The sequence below is a fragment of the Mesocricetus auratus genome, unplaced genomic scaffold (assembly GCF_017639785.1).
Source record: "Mesocricetus auratus isolate SY011 unplaced genomic scaffold, BCM_Maur_2.0 Super-Scaffold_100009, whole genome shotgun sequence".
NCBI classification, from domain to species: Eukaryota; Metazoa; Chordata; class Mammalia; order Rodentia; family Cricetidae; genus Mesocricetus; species Mesocricetus auratus.
This window is the reverse complement of record NW_024429193.1, coordinates 75,913,524-75,930,366: the sequence shown is the minus strand read 5'-3', so window position 1 is coordinate 75,930,366 and position 16,843 is coordinate 75,913,524. Positions and strand designations below refer to the sequence as shown.

Genomic DNA, 16,843 nt, shown 5'->3' with positions numbered 1-16,843 from the left:
AGAACAGCAAGATCCAATGAGCTAACACAGCAGTGTTTTAAACGGCCCTTAGCAAATCAGGTCCAGTGGAAAACTCTGGCTACTGGGATTTTTTTTAAATGCATTTTTCTGCCATAATATTAATTAGAGCTCTACTGTGATAGCACTACCAGCGCCAGCCTCATTGCCAAGACTGTCACTACTATGAGGCCAGCAAGCAGGCTTCCCTCCTCCACTGGATCATCTTCTTAAAAGAGTAGGCTTGCCGGTCTGACCTGGGGCAGCAGAAGGCAAAGAAGCCACCTCACTTTCTTTTATCTGCCCTTTGGCCTGCAAGACCCACCCACCCCCTCCAGTCACCTCACCCAGGCCAGCCTTCGTCTACAGCATAAAACCACTAATCTCCACGGTTTACCGGATCTGACTTTTTAATGGGAAAAAAAAGGTTCACATCTGTAAAATACATGTCTCAAGACTCACTTATTGTGTGTTTATAGGAATGTGTACGCTGTCTGTGTGAGACTGTGGAGAGCAGAGGAAGCCGGGAATGAATATGTAAAGAGAGGGTGATGTACTGAATGAATGCGTTATTACCGACAGGAACCATGGGAACAGGCAAGGCCTTCCGATCCAAGGAAAAGCGATTACAAACAACTGACCAGTGTGTGCAAAACTCAGCAGCTGCAGCTTGCTCCTACACATGACTACAACCTGATGCTGCTCCCCCACAGAGACGCCCTTCCAATACTAGCACGGCCCGTCCCTGTGCTGTACATTATAAACACACTGAGGGGTCCAGGTCGTTGGTGGTGTCTGTGTGTGTCTGCGCTTTCTTCATTCCCTGACCACCCCAGACAAGCTTCCAGGACCAGGCCATGAAGGACACAGTGTGTACGGATGTGCACGTGAGTAGAGACGCCATGGGTGCCAGAAGAGGGTGTTGGATCACCTGGAGTTAGAGTTACAGGTGGCTATGAACACTTAACGTGGCTGCTGGAAATCGAACTTGAAAGAACAGCAAGCATTCTCTCTAGCCTCTAACTTAAATTCTTAACATCCTTGCAAAATTACTTAACCAGAATGCAGAGAAGTTAGGTGACAGAAAGACGAGATGATATTTTAACCAATTGGAATATTTAATGACATCAAATACTTGGTTAAAACCAAATAAAAGGCTACTTGTGATAAATTCATAGTCAGAAAGAAAGAAATCTCTCCTGAAACACAACAGCTAACCTTAACACAGGTGGGCATGTTTTAGGAGAAAAGTCTTTCTGGCCACATTTAATTGGACCAGAGGTGCATGTCTGCCCCAGCTGAGCCAATCATATTTTATCCTGAAGTATCCAAGGGAAACAGTCAAACAGCATAAGCCTTAGCAGCACAAGGTCATAAATCAACAGTCAACACACACGCGCCAAAGCCACAGGGAGAGGAAGCACAAAGCCAATCTACAGACAGATGCAAAACCGAGAGGCCATATGGCCCTTAGTGGCAGTGAAGTAAAGACAGTTCCTGGCTTCCTTTCTAGTCCCCTGTGACTCAATGAACATTCTCAGCTGTCCTCGGATGTTTACATCACTGCTTCCCAGAGGTTATGGTCTTCTTTACCAAAGTCAACCTGAAACTAATCTTATTTGCGATGAACAAAAATGTCCCCAAAAACAGCTGGCATAGTCACTTAACAAGTTTTCATGAAACCAGCATGTTCTCACCCATCCCTTGCTAAGGAAATTAGAATAGTACTTACAACATAAAACAAGCATTTAAAGAAGAAAAACAAAAGCGTATGTGCAACAACTCCAAAGTAGCGCTTTGCTTTGCATCAATAGACTAATTCAGCAAAACAATTCAGTTCTGCAGGGAGAGTTTCAAGATCATCGCGTTGCATGTCTACACCATACCTGCTCCTCGGGAGAAACATGGATTCCTTAATGAACACGGACCCAGAAAGGAGTATGTACCAGCAGGTACCAATATCATCCGGACTGCAAAAGAAAAAAAGACAACAGAAATCAGATGGCAATCCGCAGCGAGAAAACCAATACATACAGCGGCTGGTGTAGCGCAGCTGGTGTAGCGACCGTGCGAGTAGCGACCGTGCGAGTAGCGACAGTGCGACTTCACATAGACTCCCAAAGGCACCAGCACACCACACGACTGAAGCACCATCGCCACAGGATCAGAGGTGTCTGTCCCTACACACTACTATCACCAGGGCACAAGCTAAAGACACCCACTGGTTTAAATATGTTTCATTCTCCTTAGGCCGATCAGCACCTGTTACTCCAGGTTCGATTTCCCAGTCTCACTGTCTGAGTAGGAAATGCTTTCACTTGCTTCAGCGAAACAACAAACACGGACCTGCATGGAGCTCAGTCCAGTTCAGCGTTTCTCTGCCTACCTTTTCCCCACAGCTCCCCAGTGCTCTCTGAGATTCTTCTCGCACATGCGGGCATAACTAGTTGGACGCTTATTTACTCCCACTTATAAAAAAGTTGGGGGGTAGCATAATCTTTTGTACTTTCTTTTTTCCTAGGTGGCAAGAAGCTCTCCTGTGGGGAAACTGTACTGGGCAAATGTCTCTGTCCCACATAAGCCGCCCCCTAGTGGTGGTCAATTCAATTTAAACATACACAAAGTGGGGATGCGGGAAGATTTAAGCAATCCTGAATGCAAGCAGTATTTGTGATGGTGACCATGCTAACCAGCATGTCTTCCTCAAAAGAAGGCAACTGCGTTGTTATTACCTCCTAGTTTGTACCAAGTAAAAGGACTACCACTTACTGAGCTCAAAACTAGTTTCAACTTTTTCTGATAACAAAAGATACAAGCATTGGATTAAAAAAGAGGAAAAAAGGGAGGTCTGGAAAGTATTTTAATCTGTCCTCACAACGTTACCATCATCATGAACAGGCTGATACAGAGAAATGAAATCTTATGTTTTAAGCTTTAAAAATCTGTTTTTAATGATTTTATGTGACTGGGTGTTCAGCCTGGTGCCCACAGAGGCCTGGTGAGGGTGTTGGATCCCCTGGCACTGGAGTCTCAGGCAGTTGTGAGCTGCCATGTGGACGCTGGAAACGGAACCTGTGTCCTTTGGAAGCAACTGTCTTGCTCACGTCACTGTTTATGGGCCCACGGTGAGGTACAGTATGTCCTGGTGAGCACTGAGCCACCTCTCCAGCCCCCAGGGAAATCAAATCTTAACAACATAAGACATTAGGGTTTATTGCTGTGCACACAGCCTTGCACAAGCTAGCAGGATCAAATGAACAATGACAACTGCATACAAGTAACAATTATTCCATCTTTTAAAAGCAGAGCACATGACACCAAGGCCTGTCACGACACAGAGAATGCAACTGTGACGGGCATTTTGGTGACTTCACATCTGTCACCTCTAAAGGCAAATTAAGTGTGAAGTTTATCCACGCAGTCTTCCTGTCACCCATGCTGAAACACACACACCAACTGACAGGCAACCTGTGTTCAAAGTGGATGACAGCAAGCATTCGGGTACCATGAATACCCACTGACCACCTGTTAATTAGGTTTGACTCTTCCTATCAGGAGATGTATGCAGCAGATTTAAGGATATGAAAATAAGACAACGGGTCTCAATCACTATCACTGACTTCAACTTGTACCACAGGTGCTCTCCCAGTTTGGGTAGGTATCCCTCAAAGGCCCATGTGCTGAAGGTTTTGTCCTGAGACAGGTGCTGCTGGGTGATGATGAAACCGTTAGCATTTGTGGCATCGGGTCACTGGGGCTGTGTCCCTGAAGGGAGGAGCTGTGGGACTTGGTCTCTCCCTTTGGCTTCTTGCCGCCACAGAAGGAGTTTTCTCAGCTACTACTCCTCACCAGGATACACTGTACCTCATCACAGGCCCATAAGCAGTGACTGTGAGGAACCCTGAGACAAAATGAGCCTCTTCTTGTTAATTATCTCTGCTTTGTTGCAATGACGGAACTCAAAGGCATCAAATCGCAGTGTCCACCGCAGAGGAACTAATGGTAATAAAGACGTGCTGTTCTGTGGTGATATTTCCTTTATGATCTAACAAATAAAGCTTGCCTGGAGATCTGAGTGAAAAGCTAGCCACTAGTCAGCCATAGAGGCCAAACTGCAATGATAGTTTTTGGTTTGGGTTGGGTTTTTTTTTTGTTTGTTTGTTTTGTTTTTTGTCTTTTTTAACAGGCCTAATTTTATACTATTTTGTTACATGCATTTATTTATTATGGCAGGGCACCATGTTGCATGTATGGAGGTCAGAAGGCAACTTACAGAAACAGATTCTCTCCTTCTGCTATGTGGGTCCCAGAGAATCACTCAGGCTTTTATCAGCTCAGGCAGCAGGTGCTCTCACTGACTAAACCATTCTACGGGTCCTTTAGGTATGTTCTTAATGAACAGAACAATACCAAGCAATTCCTCATCAAAGGGTCTGTCTACGAGTCAAAGACCTGAGTTTGCATTTTTACAGTTAAGCTCAAAGAATTTCTTAGCAATATCCTCCGGGTCCACGTGGTGGCAGTGTCTCCACATGATAGGGAACCTTGCACACTGCTAGAGCTGAAAGCTTTGTAAGTGATCACACTGAGGGTGACAGTCTGTTGTTGACAGAATAATGCTACTTTAAAAAAAAACTGATCAAGTCGGGGGTGGTCATTATCAAGGCAGAAGATAACTTCTGAAAAGCCTACTGACCAGCTAATACCACGTGAAATGTAAGGAGAGGCCCATCAGCAGGTTTGTCTGCTAACAGTGAAGGCAACAACACACAGGCTGAGAGAGATGAGGGGAGCCTGTGAGAACGAGGCACTGGGGCTCACACGGCCTTCAGCTCACCAGTGCCAGTCCGAGACAGAGATGGGCTAGAACCACAGTAGCCAAACAGAATGCAGAGCTCTTCAAGGTGAGTGTCACACTGCATGGCACCAGCAAGACGGATCCAAGAAGAAGCACCTCTCTGAACTTGAGCGGGCATTTAAACAGCTGGAGCAGGAGACAGCAATCGCAGCCAGAGGGGCCGAAAGTGAGGCCCGGGAGGGAGCCCCGTCTGGGGGGCAGAGGAGGTAGGAGCATGGACCAGGTTCGCCCATCACCTGGTACTACTGTGACCACATATCAGTGTGGGGACACTAGACAGCAAACATGCACTGTGCTGCCCTGAATGTAAGACCACAGCCACAAACCTGCTGGCACTAGGGAAAGGGTCCCGCGGCAAGCGGAGACAACAGCTACCCAAACCAGAAAAGCACCTGCTTCCTTGACTGTCTGCTCACTCAGTGGTACCAGACAGACAGAGTGCTCCACCGCCCAAGGCCACGCCCTGAGGGACCCTCAGGCAGGTCCTTAAAGAACCAATAAAGAACAGAAGCAGGGAGCTTGCATGTGGCTCACTTCTGAGATTCTGGTCTTCTGTCTGGCCAGCTTAGACCCGTAGGCTCAAATACAGGGTCGTACAGGAAAAACAACTACAGTGAAAATAACTTTACTTATGTAAGATAACCCATCCCGAGACTGGGCCGGTCAGAGGTTTCCAAGACCAAGAGCCCAGGAGGTTCTCCCAACCGCACTTGCTACTGCCGGAGCTGGGCAGGGCTTCCGGTGAACACACTGCTCCAAGCTTTAGAAAGTTCTCACCCTGGCTGCCTGCCAGCATGCAGATGGCTTTCCAGATACACAGTAATTTCAGTCTTGTTTACGTCCATTACTGCTTATTACAAAGTTTGATAACTGTGTTTCTTTTAATCCTTTGATAAGATTTTGAGCTATAAACTCAAAGACAAAAATTTCTATCAATTACTTTTATGTAGTTAATGAGACAGGCTAAAGCTCATTAGATAACACAGCTGCCGCACAGCGGAGCAACTGATCAAGCCAAACATCACTTCATTATATAGTCATTTATGGATCTCAGAAAGAACGCTAGTAAGAGTTAAAAAAAAACCTAGCATCTTACTGTCCATCTTCAGAACAGCAGTGTCTATTCATAAAATAATACAGTTCATTATACTAAAACAGGTGTAAATGTTAATGCCCATGATACGAAAACAAATACCATTTAAAAGATAGATTATAATTCCTGCTTCCCCCAAAGTCCCAAACTGTATGGGAATTACTTCACTTTCAAAAGCTGGTATAAAAATTGGGAGTGACACACCTGTGTTTCCAGCACTCAAGAGGTTGAGGCAGCAGGATCACTACAAGTCAACCTGGAGTTCCAGAACAGCTCAGGCTACAGAATGACACCTTGTCTCAAAAATGAATGAATGGATGACTCTAACTGACCAAAGAAGCAGAAGCACCATTCAACAGCTCTGAAACTCACAAAGTCAGGAACATCCAGGAGAGCTCAAAGAGCTGGTGACAGTACTGAGATTTTCAGCCTCATGTGGACATCGAGTGGTAATTCATTTAAGCAGCAGAGTGAACACATAAAATGAGGAACTAACGAAGCCAGACATTCCATGGGATCTTACTGCTGCCATTCTTACGTTAATAGAATTCACTTGAAAATGAAACGGAGCATTGCACTAGGAGTTATGGAGTTACTCAATGAACATTATTTTAGACTAAGAGGATATACGCTGAATATGCATCCCAGTAAATCAAATCAATGACTCAGCTACGCTAAGAGCAGAAGGGCACATCCAAGGGCTTGAGGAACAATCAAATTTAAACAAGCAGTCAAACCCGAAAACTGACTTGGAAACCGCTAGTGGTTAGTGATTTACACGCTATAATTTCATCCTCACAAGAAACCTGTTCTCGCCTGGAATAATTCAGCTCTCAGAAAGGCTAAGGAGAACCCACATGCACCGGGGGCGGGGGAGCTCTAACTCAAAGCTAATCTCTGCACACTAGCTTGTAGCACGCCCAGTCACATGACCAGAATGCATATAAAGTATGCCTCACCATTCTAGGAACATTAAAGAATGGCTTTTATTCACCAGGCAGTTTCATAGAAAACCAGAAATAAAAATACCTTCAATAAGCATGCCAGCTTCCAGATAAACAGCCTCATCCAGGCTGAGACTAATTCTTCAAAGATACCATGACTTTTTACTCACATAAATTAAAATCTTACTTTAGTCACTTTGTATACACATAAGCATGTGTTAAAATAATTAAGACTTGGACAGAGATTATTTCAAAACAGCAGTTCCGTATCTCTGGGTAAGAAAAGATACAAAGCCTTTTTGCAAGAGAGGTAAAGCAACACAAAATAAATAGTAGACGAAGTGCTTATTTTGTATCTTACAAAGACTATTATGTAACTTTCAAAGACTATTATGCAAAATCAAAGCTCAGCCACATCCAGACAGGAAAAACTATATTATGCAATTACTGAAGAGGGAGGAGAGGGCAAAGGAGAAATGTCTCCATGATGGGAGACCATGAGGCCACCTACACTCTGTAAGCAAGCGGCAGACGGGGCTTCTGAGAATGGAGGCTGCCACTCTGCACCGGAAAGGAACCTCTCTTCCTGCTGGGGGCAGGAGAGAGACAGGCCATAGGGATACAGAGAGAGAGAAAAGCCGGTGTTGGGAAGGATAAAGTAATGCCCCAGGTCACGTGAGGAGGGGCAGCAGAGTCAGAAGGACAGCAATAAGGAGGTATCTGTCCTACAACCAGAAAGCCAAGGCAACACAGAAGCTGCTAAAAACGGAGTCCGCTAAACTGCCCATTTACAGAGGTAAATGAAAAGGCTTTCGCAAGACCTAATAGGCCTCAAAGCAGCTGTTTCGCAGATGAACGATCTCCTCTCCTGAAATAAAGAGGTTAAACCCTTAAAGTGGTATGAAACTCTTTTAGGAACCAAAGCATTCAGTCAGATCTGCATGTGGAAAAGGACCACTGAGGCACTGCTACATATACTGAGGGTAGAGGTATGCCTGTGTCTCCAACAGCTCGTTTCCTGGTACAGATGTTAAACACTGCAAATATAACTGTCCAGTAAATGCATACGATGAGGCTGGCCAGCCAGTTAGGAAAAGCCACAGCCGACTGGCACTAAGAACTCACTGTGAAAGAGCCCAGGGCATTTCTCCGCAAACCCTCACTCAATTTGATGGTGTGCTGTTGTTTTTCACTACTCTCTTCTGCGTTTGCCAGGGAGGGCGCCGCTTGGTAACCAGGCCAGGCTCCTCCTTGCTCCTCCTCCCCTACCTCAGCTTCCTGAGCACTGGGGTTAAGGCATCAGAAGGGAATATCTCCTCAAAAGGGGTGTCCCTGCCCTCAGTAGGGGGGCACACATTCTCAGGAGGGATGCAAGAGCCCTCAAGAAGGGGTGTCCACGCCCTCAGGAGAGGTGTATACACCCTGAGTGGAGATGCTGGTCAAAGGACTATGTATATCTTACTCTGAAGAAATGGCATTATGGTTTCCATTCCATAGATGAAGAAACATAGTATAGTGTTGCATCAAAAGAATACTGTATTTACCTGGTAAATTACTAAACTCATGGCACACAAACATAGTAAGGAAAATGGCTAGTCATCTCTTGCTCATAATCACAAGGTCTGATAGTTATCGATATTCTGATTGCGCTGATCTTCAGACCAAGCTCCAGGAAGAACAAGATCAGTCACAGCACTCCGAGGTCCTTTGAGCAGCTCCCCAAAAGAGGGTATTCTTAAGGTATCGTGGACCTAATAAACCACACACACAGCTGTTTTTTAGGTTTCAAACTACACTCACACGAACTGGCAAGAGCAGAGGCATGTATGCTACAGGACCACAAAAGAAAATGCCTCTTTTATGCTCTGTAAGTACATCAGCAAAATACCAAGAACCCAGCTATGTGAATCTGCAGTTAGACTCTATGAATGTTTATTCTTATAAAGTCAAGATTTACTGAGTATCCATATCCAGACTTTTCATTCTCACCACCACTGGCATCTAACTCTAAACAGACATATGTGAGCGGCTGGGAGAACCAAGTCACGCACACTCCATTTAAGACTGCTAGGGCACTGCCAGCAGGTGTGAAAACAAACACCAGGATGTTTAAAGGACACTGACACACCTCTCATAAAGGGGAAACAATTACCACTATTAGTGAACTTCGGTTGTGTAGACAGGAGTGCTGGTGGGTTCCCGTTACTACCGTCACAGCTTTGGGTGGGCGGTGACATGTGGTGAGTGAGTGGTCACCATCACGTGCAAGAAAAGAACACTGCCATCTCAGGGCAAAGTGTCAAAAAATGTTTGTGTCTGTGGCAAGAGGTGGGAGAGCTGCAGAGCCCCAAGATCTAGGCTCAGGTCCAGACCCCACCTCAATCGATAGGAGCTAGACCAATGCCTGACCTTCCCAAAGCTCCATTTCCTGACCCAAGACACACCCACGAAGAGGAAACAGATCGGGCGCATCAGGCACTAGGGCGTGCAGAAAGTGCCCGTTACACATCTGCCCTCAGCTCCAGGTGCATATCTGAGGGGAAGGACAAACAGACAGAAGCCCGGTGTCGCACCTCAGGGAACTGCTTCAGTGTATTTAGTGACATCCACAGGAGGGTCCCACCTGGAATGGTTTACACCTACTCCATGGGCTCCAAAAGGAGACAAGCACTGCGGTTACTTACTTACCTCAGCTTCTTCAGAACTAGTTAAAAGCACCTTCCTTTCTGCGGCCAGTTGTCACTATCAACCATTCCCTGATCAACTACTACACAGCTCTGCCGTTGGAACATTTACAACAGCTGGGTGAACAGCAATTGGTTTCTTACGCTATAGTCTAAGAATTATGCCGACTCCCACCCGCCAACTTCTCCAAACCCTAACCCTGCCTGTGTCTCGGCTCTCCCTCCCTCCTTCATACCCTGCAGCCGGCTCCTCAGCTGGCTCCTTTCACATCCAGTCACCCTACACAGACTCCTCGTCCCCATGCATGCACATGTATTGCCTTTACAGGCACACGAAGGGCTGGGGACATTTGGTCACAGTGCTTTCCTGCTTGAAAACCAGCCACCAAGCTACATCTTAAACGAGACCCAACAGGGGCTGGAGAGGTGGCTCTGCACCTAGGGGTACTTCTTGCAGAGACCTCAGGCTTCACTTTCCAGTACCCACGTGCTGACTCAAGCTGCCACAGAACCAGAGTGGTGCGTGAGGCCTTCCAACTGTAGCCCGACCAGTCTGCCTGCTTGACCTGCATCTCGGATGCACTGTTTCTAATGCCCCTCCCCCCCATGAGGCCCCTGTAGACTATGGAACACGATCCAAGGGCTTCAATATCTCTGGCTCCCTCTCTCTCTCTCACTCATCTTTATGCTCTCCAGCATCCCAATCTGTCACTTCTCCTGTTAATCCATGTCTTCCTCCCTCTATAGACTACAGAACTCTTGGGAGAGTAGCTGCCTTTTTTCTCTTTCAGTAAGAGCTCCCTCTAATACGCCTGAGAAGGGGTAACCATTTTAGTAAGTGCTGTGAAAACAGGACGGTGTTGGCATAGTTGTCGTCATAGTAAATATACTCAATTAGTGTCTACAGAAAAGCAGCTTACTTCCTCAGAATGCCTATATTTATCACATCCTTTTGTTTCATTTTTGTTAGCTTCGGGACCTGTCCTGGAACTAGCTCTTGTAGAGCAGGCTGGCCTCGAACTCACAGAGATCCACCTGCCTCTGCCTCCAAGTGCTGGGATTAAAGGCGTGCGCCACCACCACCCAGCCCATTTATTGAATTCGTTAAAAGTCGGTTGTTACTCTTTAAAAACAAATATTAGTGCAACTTTAAAAATAAACTTTACCTAAGATATAGAAGCTCATTTTGCTATCCCTAGACTGAGCCGTGATGCCTGGGCTACCTTGCAGCTCACCTGCTGTGGCTGTGGGAAGATCTGCCTGTTATGCCGGGAAGTCTGTGAGCTACTTCATATTTCTCAATGACAAGAACAGAGAATAGTTGACAACACAAAATCGCATCTGTACCACAGGACAGTTGTATATACAGACATGAACTAGCCACTTTACTACTGCAAGCAGTCAAATGTCTCACATTTCTAAACTATGGAAAGTCAGTTAACCTCCCCAAGCCCCATCCTCCCGAAAGGCGGTGTTAACTGAGCCAGCTGCTGCTAATCCTCAGTGATGGTTAAGGAGTTGGCCACTGCATCATACAACATACAGGCAGAAAGGAATACCTACTAGTATAAAACTTCATTTGCTTCGTGTCTTTCATATCTCACCGTTTCACACATTAGCCTGTAAAAGAGAAAGACAGTGAGTTCAACACTTGTCATTAGAAACACACAGCTAACATACCTAAATGAGCCATGGAGGGAAATTTTAAGTCTATTACTTCGTGTGCTCATATGCTCATCTAAATTATTCATCTTCAAACTGGTTATCAATGGTCCTGAGTTACAATTCAATAAAACAAATTAAAATCCGTCCCACCTGTGTGCTAAAAAACACACATCTAATAAGAGCCAAGCTTCACCACACGCACTTTATGGATAGGTTATTCCATACTTGTAAATGGCAGGCAGGCAGGCAGGCAAAGTGTGTTCCCCAAGGTACATACATTAGAGAAGGAGTAGGCACCCAAAAGTCAGAAAGGAAACCCTATTAATATAAAAAGTGATAACATCTCTCTCAGCTCAACTAATGGTTACTCAACAGTATGGAATTTCAAGCCAATGTAGGCTTTGATTGACCCAGGATTTTTATGATGAATGAGCAAATGGAGACTTTAGAACTGAAAGGTTTGTTATTTCAGCTGATACAGCCCTGATTGGAGAAAAAAAAACTGTGAAAATATGAATAATGTTTAAATATTCAAAATTATCTCAAGAACAGTGTCATTAAGAAACATAGTATTATATTAATTCCAATTAACTCTTCCGAAACACACAGGAATGACAGTGTGATGATTTCTTCTCACGAAAAAGCTGCCACAGCATGCCATCCCAACAGCACCCTCACTTTGCCCGACAGCTATTCTCCAGCCAGGGGGCACTGAGACCCTTCCGTTTGCTGGCCCAACACACACGCTTGGGTGCTTACTTACCTTATCCTCCCTTTCATCCCCCATGCAGGGATTCAACTGGACATATCACAGCCACCTTGAGTCAAAATGGCCACGACCACCTCTAAGTAACCCTGCTTGGTCTGCTTCCCGGGGTGTGGTATCTCAACATCCTTCAAACATTCAAAATCACTTAGGTGGGGTACGGAATTTCACAACACTGACCCAGAAGCCATCAGGGTCAGGTAAGTGACTGAAACCTGGTATTAGCTTACGGGAAATCATGTCCAATCCAACTGGGAAGAAGTCACTTCTGTCCTGAAGCTCTTTAAGCCCCCTCCCTAGTTCTGACCTGATTGACCCAGGCCCACTAGGCTTGCACTGCTAGGATACAGTTCTATCTTGGAAGTTCACATGCTCAGGCCTGTGCCTGCCTGCCTGCCTGCCTGCCTGCCTGTCTGTCCTCACTGCACCTTGGGGCTGGTTCTCACACACTGGGACCAGGATGCTCCATACACCCTTAGTTCTCCTAATGTCTTTTGTTTAATTTACAAGCAGAATCGATGCTTTTAATAGACTGGGTTATTTTCTGTTAATCTTCTCTGTATGTTTATAACTTTTTAAACATTTGTACAACAAAGATTTATTTGATTCACCACAGGTTTCCTTGAAACGGGTCTTTCACATTGTTCTCAGAATGTGATTAGATTCCTCTTGCAAAGTACTAGTGAAAAAAAACTAATGTTTCCAACACTGCCGTATGTAGGCGATTTTATGCAATAGGATACAACTTTACCTAATTTCGTTTGCAAGCTTCTAACAAATGCCAACTGCGAAGAAAACAACTTAGTAACCACCATGACCGCATCTGACAGGTGTGGAAGCACTATAATCTCCCTGAGAACCAGTGTGACAGCTATGATCTGGTTATTTCTTACTGATCTCAATGCATCCATAAAATAATCATTACTAATCCGCAACACTGAGGAAGATAGTGTATTTCAACAGGATCTATTTCCAACACTGAATATGCCTGGACACAGATCTCAGTAGTAGTAGTGTCTACTGCTCTACACAAGGCCTAGAGTTTGAGCCCCATCACACCAAAAATAAAAGGGGGGGTACCCCAGCATTAAATATCCTCAAGTGGTGATTTCATTCTTAAGAGTTTCTGAGCTCTGCTGTCCTGACTGGCACATTTCTCCTCTTAAAAAAAATAATCTACTCCTAGTCTGTATGGATTGGACATCAGAAAAAAAAAACTAAAATTGTATTGGAAAAATACATCTGAAGACTTGAAGGGCTAAGATGTAAAGCATGGGCTCGGACAGCAGCACAAAGTCACCTGTGGAAATGTCCAGTCACTGCCATGCTCACAGGGGTCAGGCTGCATGAATTAAAAAAAAATCTCACTTGGAGGCTTTTATCCTCTACACTTGGAAAGCTGGATAAAATACAAATGCCAATTGGGTCTTCCCTGTTAACCTCAGGTAAAACTTACCTAATGAAATGCAAAGGAAGTAATTTACCTAGGGGAAACGTGTGTGTTTTCCCAGAAATGGAAGTATTATAAAAGCAGTTTACTCAAGTCAGTCACGGTGTCCATGAACCTCTGATTCTGCTGTAATATTCAGCTATGACCTTGTTGAAAAGATGTCCTCGGTCTGTCTAGGCTGTTAGCTGTACATTGACTGCTCAGCACATGCAGAGGCAGTTGGGTATGGGAAGGGTATGTCCTTGCAAGGCTGTCAACAGACAAATCTATACAAAGCTTTGAAACACTTCCTAAGGATAGACTAGGCTACACTCTAGAATTAATCAGTCATTTCTACCTAAAAATCACCTCAGAAATGCCAGAAAGTAGGCAATTTTGAAACCGGTTGTTGGGTCTGTGGACTGTTTTGTAGTCTGTTTTGCATTATTCATACATTTGAAAAATTTTCCTTAGGAAGACTGTCATTGCAATATATGAAAGTTAGATAATTTAAAAATTGCTAGGGCTACAATTTGAGTCATCTTCAAAAATCCCAGTTTTGCCCTTTCTAATAAAAACCTGTCTGGATTTTCAAACACTTAATCTACAATTCAGTTTAATTTAAATGATTTTCATTAAAAATTAATTTCGGAAACACTCAACCCTCTTGATACTTTTTTCAATTAACAGACAAATATGAAACTCACATGCTCACAAATTAATTAGTGTTTAAAGGGTACTCCTTTCATAATTAAAAAGGCTGGCATCACAACTAGACAGAGCAGAAAGAAGTAAGACTTCATTACCTCTTCGTTGGCATCTATATTCTCAGAGTCATTCACCTCCTACGGCAGTTAAGACCAAGCCACCCTTTTTGTGTAAAATTTGGGTAGCTATAAATGAAGCCAGTGCATTACTGTACCACAGAAGTGGGAAGATACATGTAAGTGCATACTGCACTAGAACCAGTGTGATAAAAAACTATGCTCCCCACAAAGGAGCTGGCTACATACTTAAGGCAGTTAGTACATTCCTACACAGACCTCTAGACCATGCCAGCGCAATAAGCCTAATCACTAGCTGAATATTTTAAAATATATCTGAGGGCTGAGATGTCAACAGGTAGAGCAAATAACGCCTCCTTTTGGTGCTTTACCAACTGAAGCTTATTGCTGTTGAGAAGTGGAGACAGACACCGGGCGCCAGTACAAGAATCTTACTACACAGAAATACTAGAATGTATAGGAATACAACCGAATTCAACCTTCCAAACATATCAAAGCAAGCACGGGGGTTACATCAAGCAGAGTATTCGTGTGCTAGATTTTCTTGAAGCTCAAGTCTTACTAACTCTATCACTATTAAATTATTAAAATCAATACACACCTTAGCTGGTGCTCCCTCAGGTTTGATAAGGCTTCCATTCCATGTAAATAGGAATACACTATTTCCAGATCCTGTTCCAAAGAAAAGGGCAGAATTATTAGGCTTGTCAGGGAAGAAAGATTTTCTAAAATAACACGTTACAAATTAAACTGTAGAAACTTTTTAAAAATATGTATCTTCTTAGGTATTAAAAATTAACATTTTCAAAGGAAAATGGCTATCCTTTACAACTGCTTCCAATACATGCACAAAACCTACTGAATCATAAAACAAACTTTAAACTTATCAACTTATAAAAGCAAATTCTTCACCAGCTATTTTTGTTACATATTTTCTGCTACTTACATCAAAATAACAAATATAATAGTTTCATTTCAAATCACAGACATTTGCCAATACAATGATTATTCAAATTATTTTCTCAATATTAATGTTACTTTATAATCACCTAATAATCAAGCACAAATTTAACTTTTAGTACTTAAAAAAAGTCTTACATTTAGGGTTTTTTTATTTTTTTTCTCTAGCTCACAATAAAAATGATTCAAAGTTACTCGTAAAAATTCAAAATAGGTGAAGGCACGTAGTCCTGTTTCTAGTCATAGACGAAGAGTCAGAAGGAATTATATTACAGGGTTCCAGTGAACATCTAGAGTAACACAAATGATGGCAGCAAGAGTGTGAGCGAGAATTTTCTCCTCTCAGTCTGTCAAAATCTAAAATCTGTACTGCGAGGGGTCTGCAAACTGAACTCCGCCTTCTGAGCAACAGCTGTAAAAAGTGACAACCCGCAAACCCTGCCGTTCACCCTTCTCGGGTAAAGGAGACACCAGGACGGAGTACAACCACTATCATCCATTTTCCCACAGTCACCTGTACGCCTGGTACCTGTACTGCTTTGTCAAGGAAAACACACAAAACCATCCGCATGCAGTATCAAGTAGGAAGTTCACCCTGAGTGACCAAAAACGTATCAGGAAGAAACAAGGCTTTTAAAACACGTCTAGGGAAGAAAAGTCTGAAGGGCCCGTAATAGGAGCAAGATCCGGGACCTCGGAGACAGAATCAAGGGCAACCGGAGAGCCTCAGCAGAGCACAGGCCCTGCCCAGCAAAAGCACACTTCACCTAAACTCTGGAAAAGCAACATAGGAAGAGTCAGCTCACTGACCAAATGGCACTGCGTTCATCAGCCAGTTACGTAACCCCGCCGCTGTTCAAGGTCACATTCCTGAGTTAGTCATGTCATGAGTACCATGTATGTTAGTATGATATATATACACTTAAAAAGCTGGTAGCATGTATGTATAGAGTATATCTAGCCCTCGAATAATTACCACCAGTATTTATTTAAGGCAACATACATAGCTTGCAAATAGAGAACAATGGGATATAGTCCTCTGACATAAGAGAACGTGTTGACAGTTGTCACTGAGTCTGCTGCACAAAACACAGAACACAGGAGGGAAATGACATCAGAATGCTTTACATTACTAGTGCCTGACATTATTTTTAAAGTAGAATTTCCTTCTAAACGTATAGAACTACATAAATTAAATACCACACATAATCACGATGTCTGTGGGGGTAGTTTTAAATGAACACCACTCAAGCGATACATGACCATAAAATCCTGTATAACTGTTTCATTTACTTTTGGGTTTGCCTGGTGTATTTGTTATATTTTATGTGTAAGGGTGTTTTGCCTTCGCGTATACCACAATCATGCAGTGTCCACAGAGGCCGGAAGGGAGAATAAGTACCCTGGAGCTCAAGTTATGAATGGTTGTGAGCCCACCACATGGGTGCTAGGGACTGAATCCAGGTCCTCTGCGAGAACAACCAGTGCTCTTAACTGCTGAGCCATGTCACTCACTAGATCTGAATAGACCGCAGACCTTTTTAATTAACTCAACCCTCACATCTAGCTTCTTCTGTTACTCTTAGAGTAAGCTGCCGCAAAGGACATGTGTTTAAATGGTCTATGCTCAAGGAGCTTATAATAGGGTGGCAGAGTTATTCT

The 16,843-nt window shown here is 43.9% G+C and overlaps 1 protein-coding gene across 4 annotated transcripts in view; it reads right to left on the bottom strand.

The window, feature by feature from the left end:
• Rapgef2 (Rap guanine nucleotide exchange factor 2) overlaps positions 1–16,843 on the bottom strand; it is a 214,656-nt gene that overhangs the window by 136,653 nt on the left and 61,160 nt on the right. For all 4 annotated transcript variants that reach the window (XM_013117786.3, XM_013117785.3, XM_013117784.3 and 1 more), the window contains exons 2-4: positions 14,823–14,893; positions 11,140–11,196; positions 1,884–1,967 (exon numbers count right to left, since the gene is read on the bottom strand). In XM_013117786.3, the coding sequence (XP_012973240.1) occupies positions 1,884–1,967; positions 11,140–11,196; positions 14,823–14,893 (212 nt within the window). The remainder of the gene's footprint in view (positions 1–1,883; positions 1,968–11,139; positions 11,197–14,822; positions 14,894–16,843) is intronic.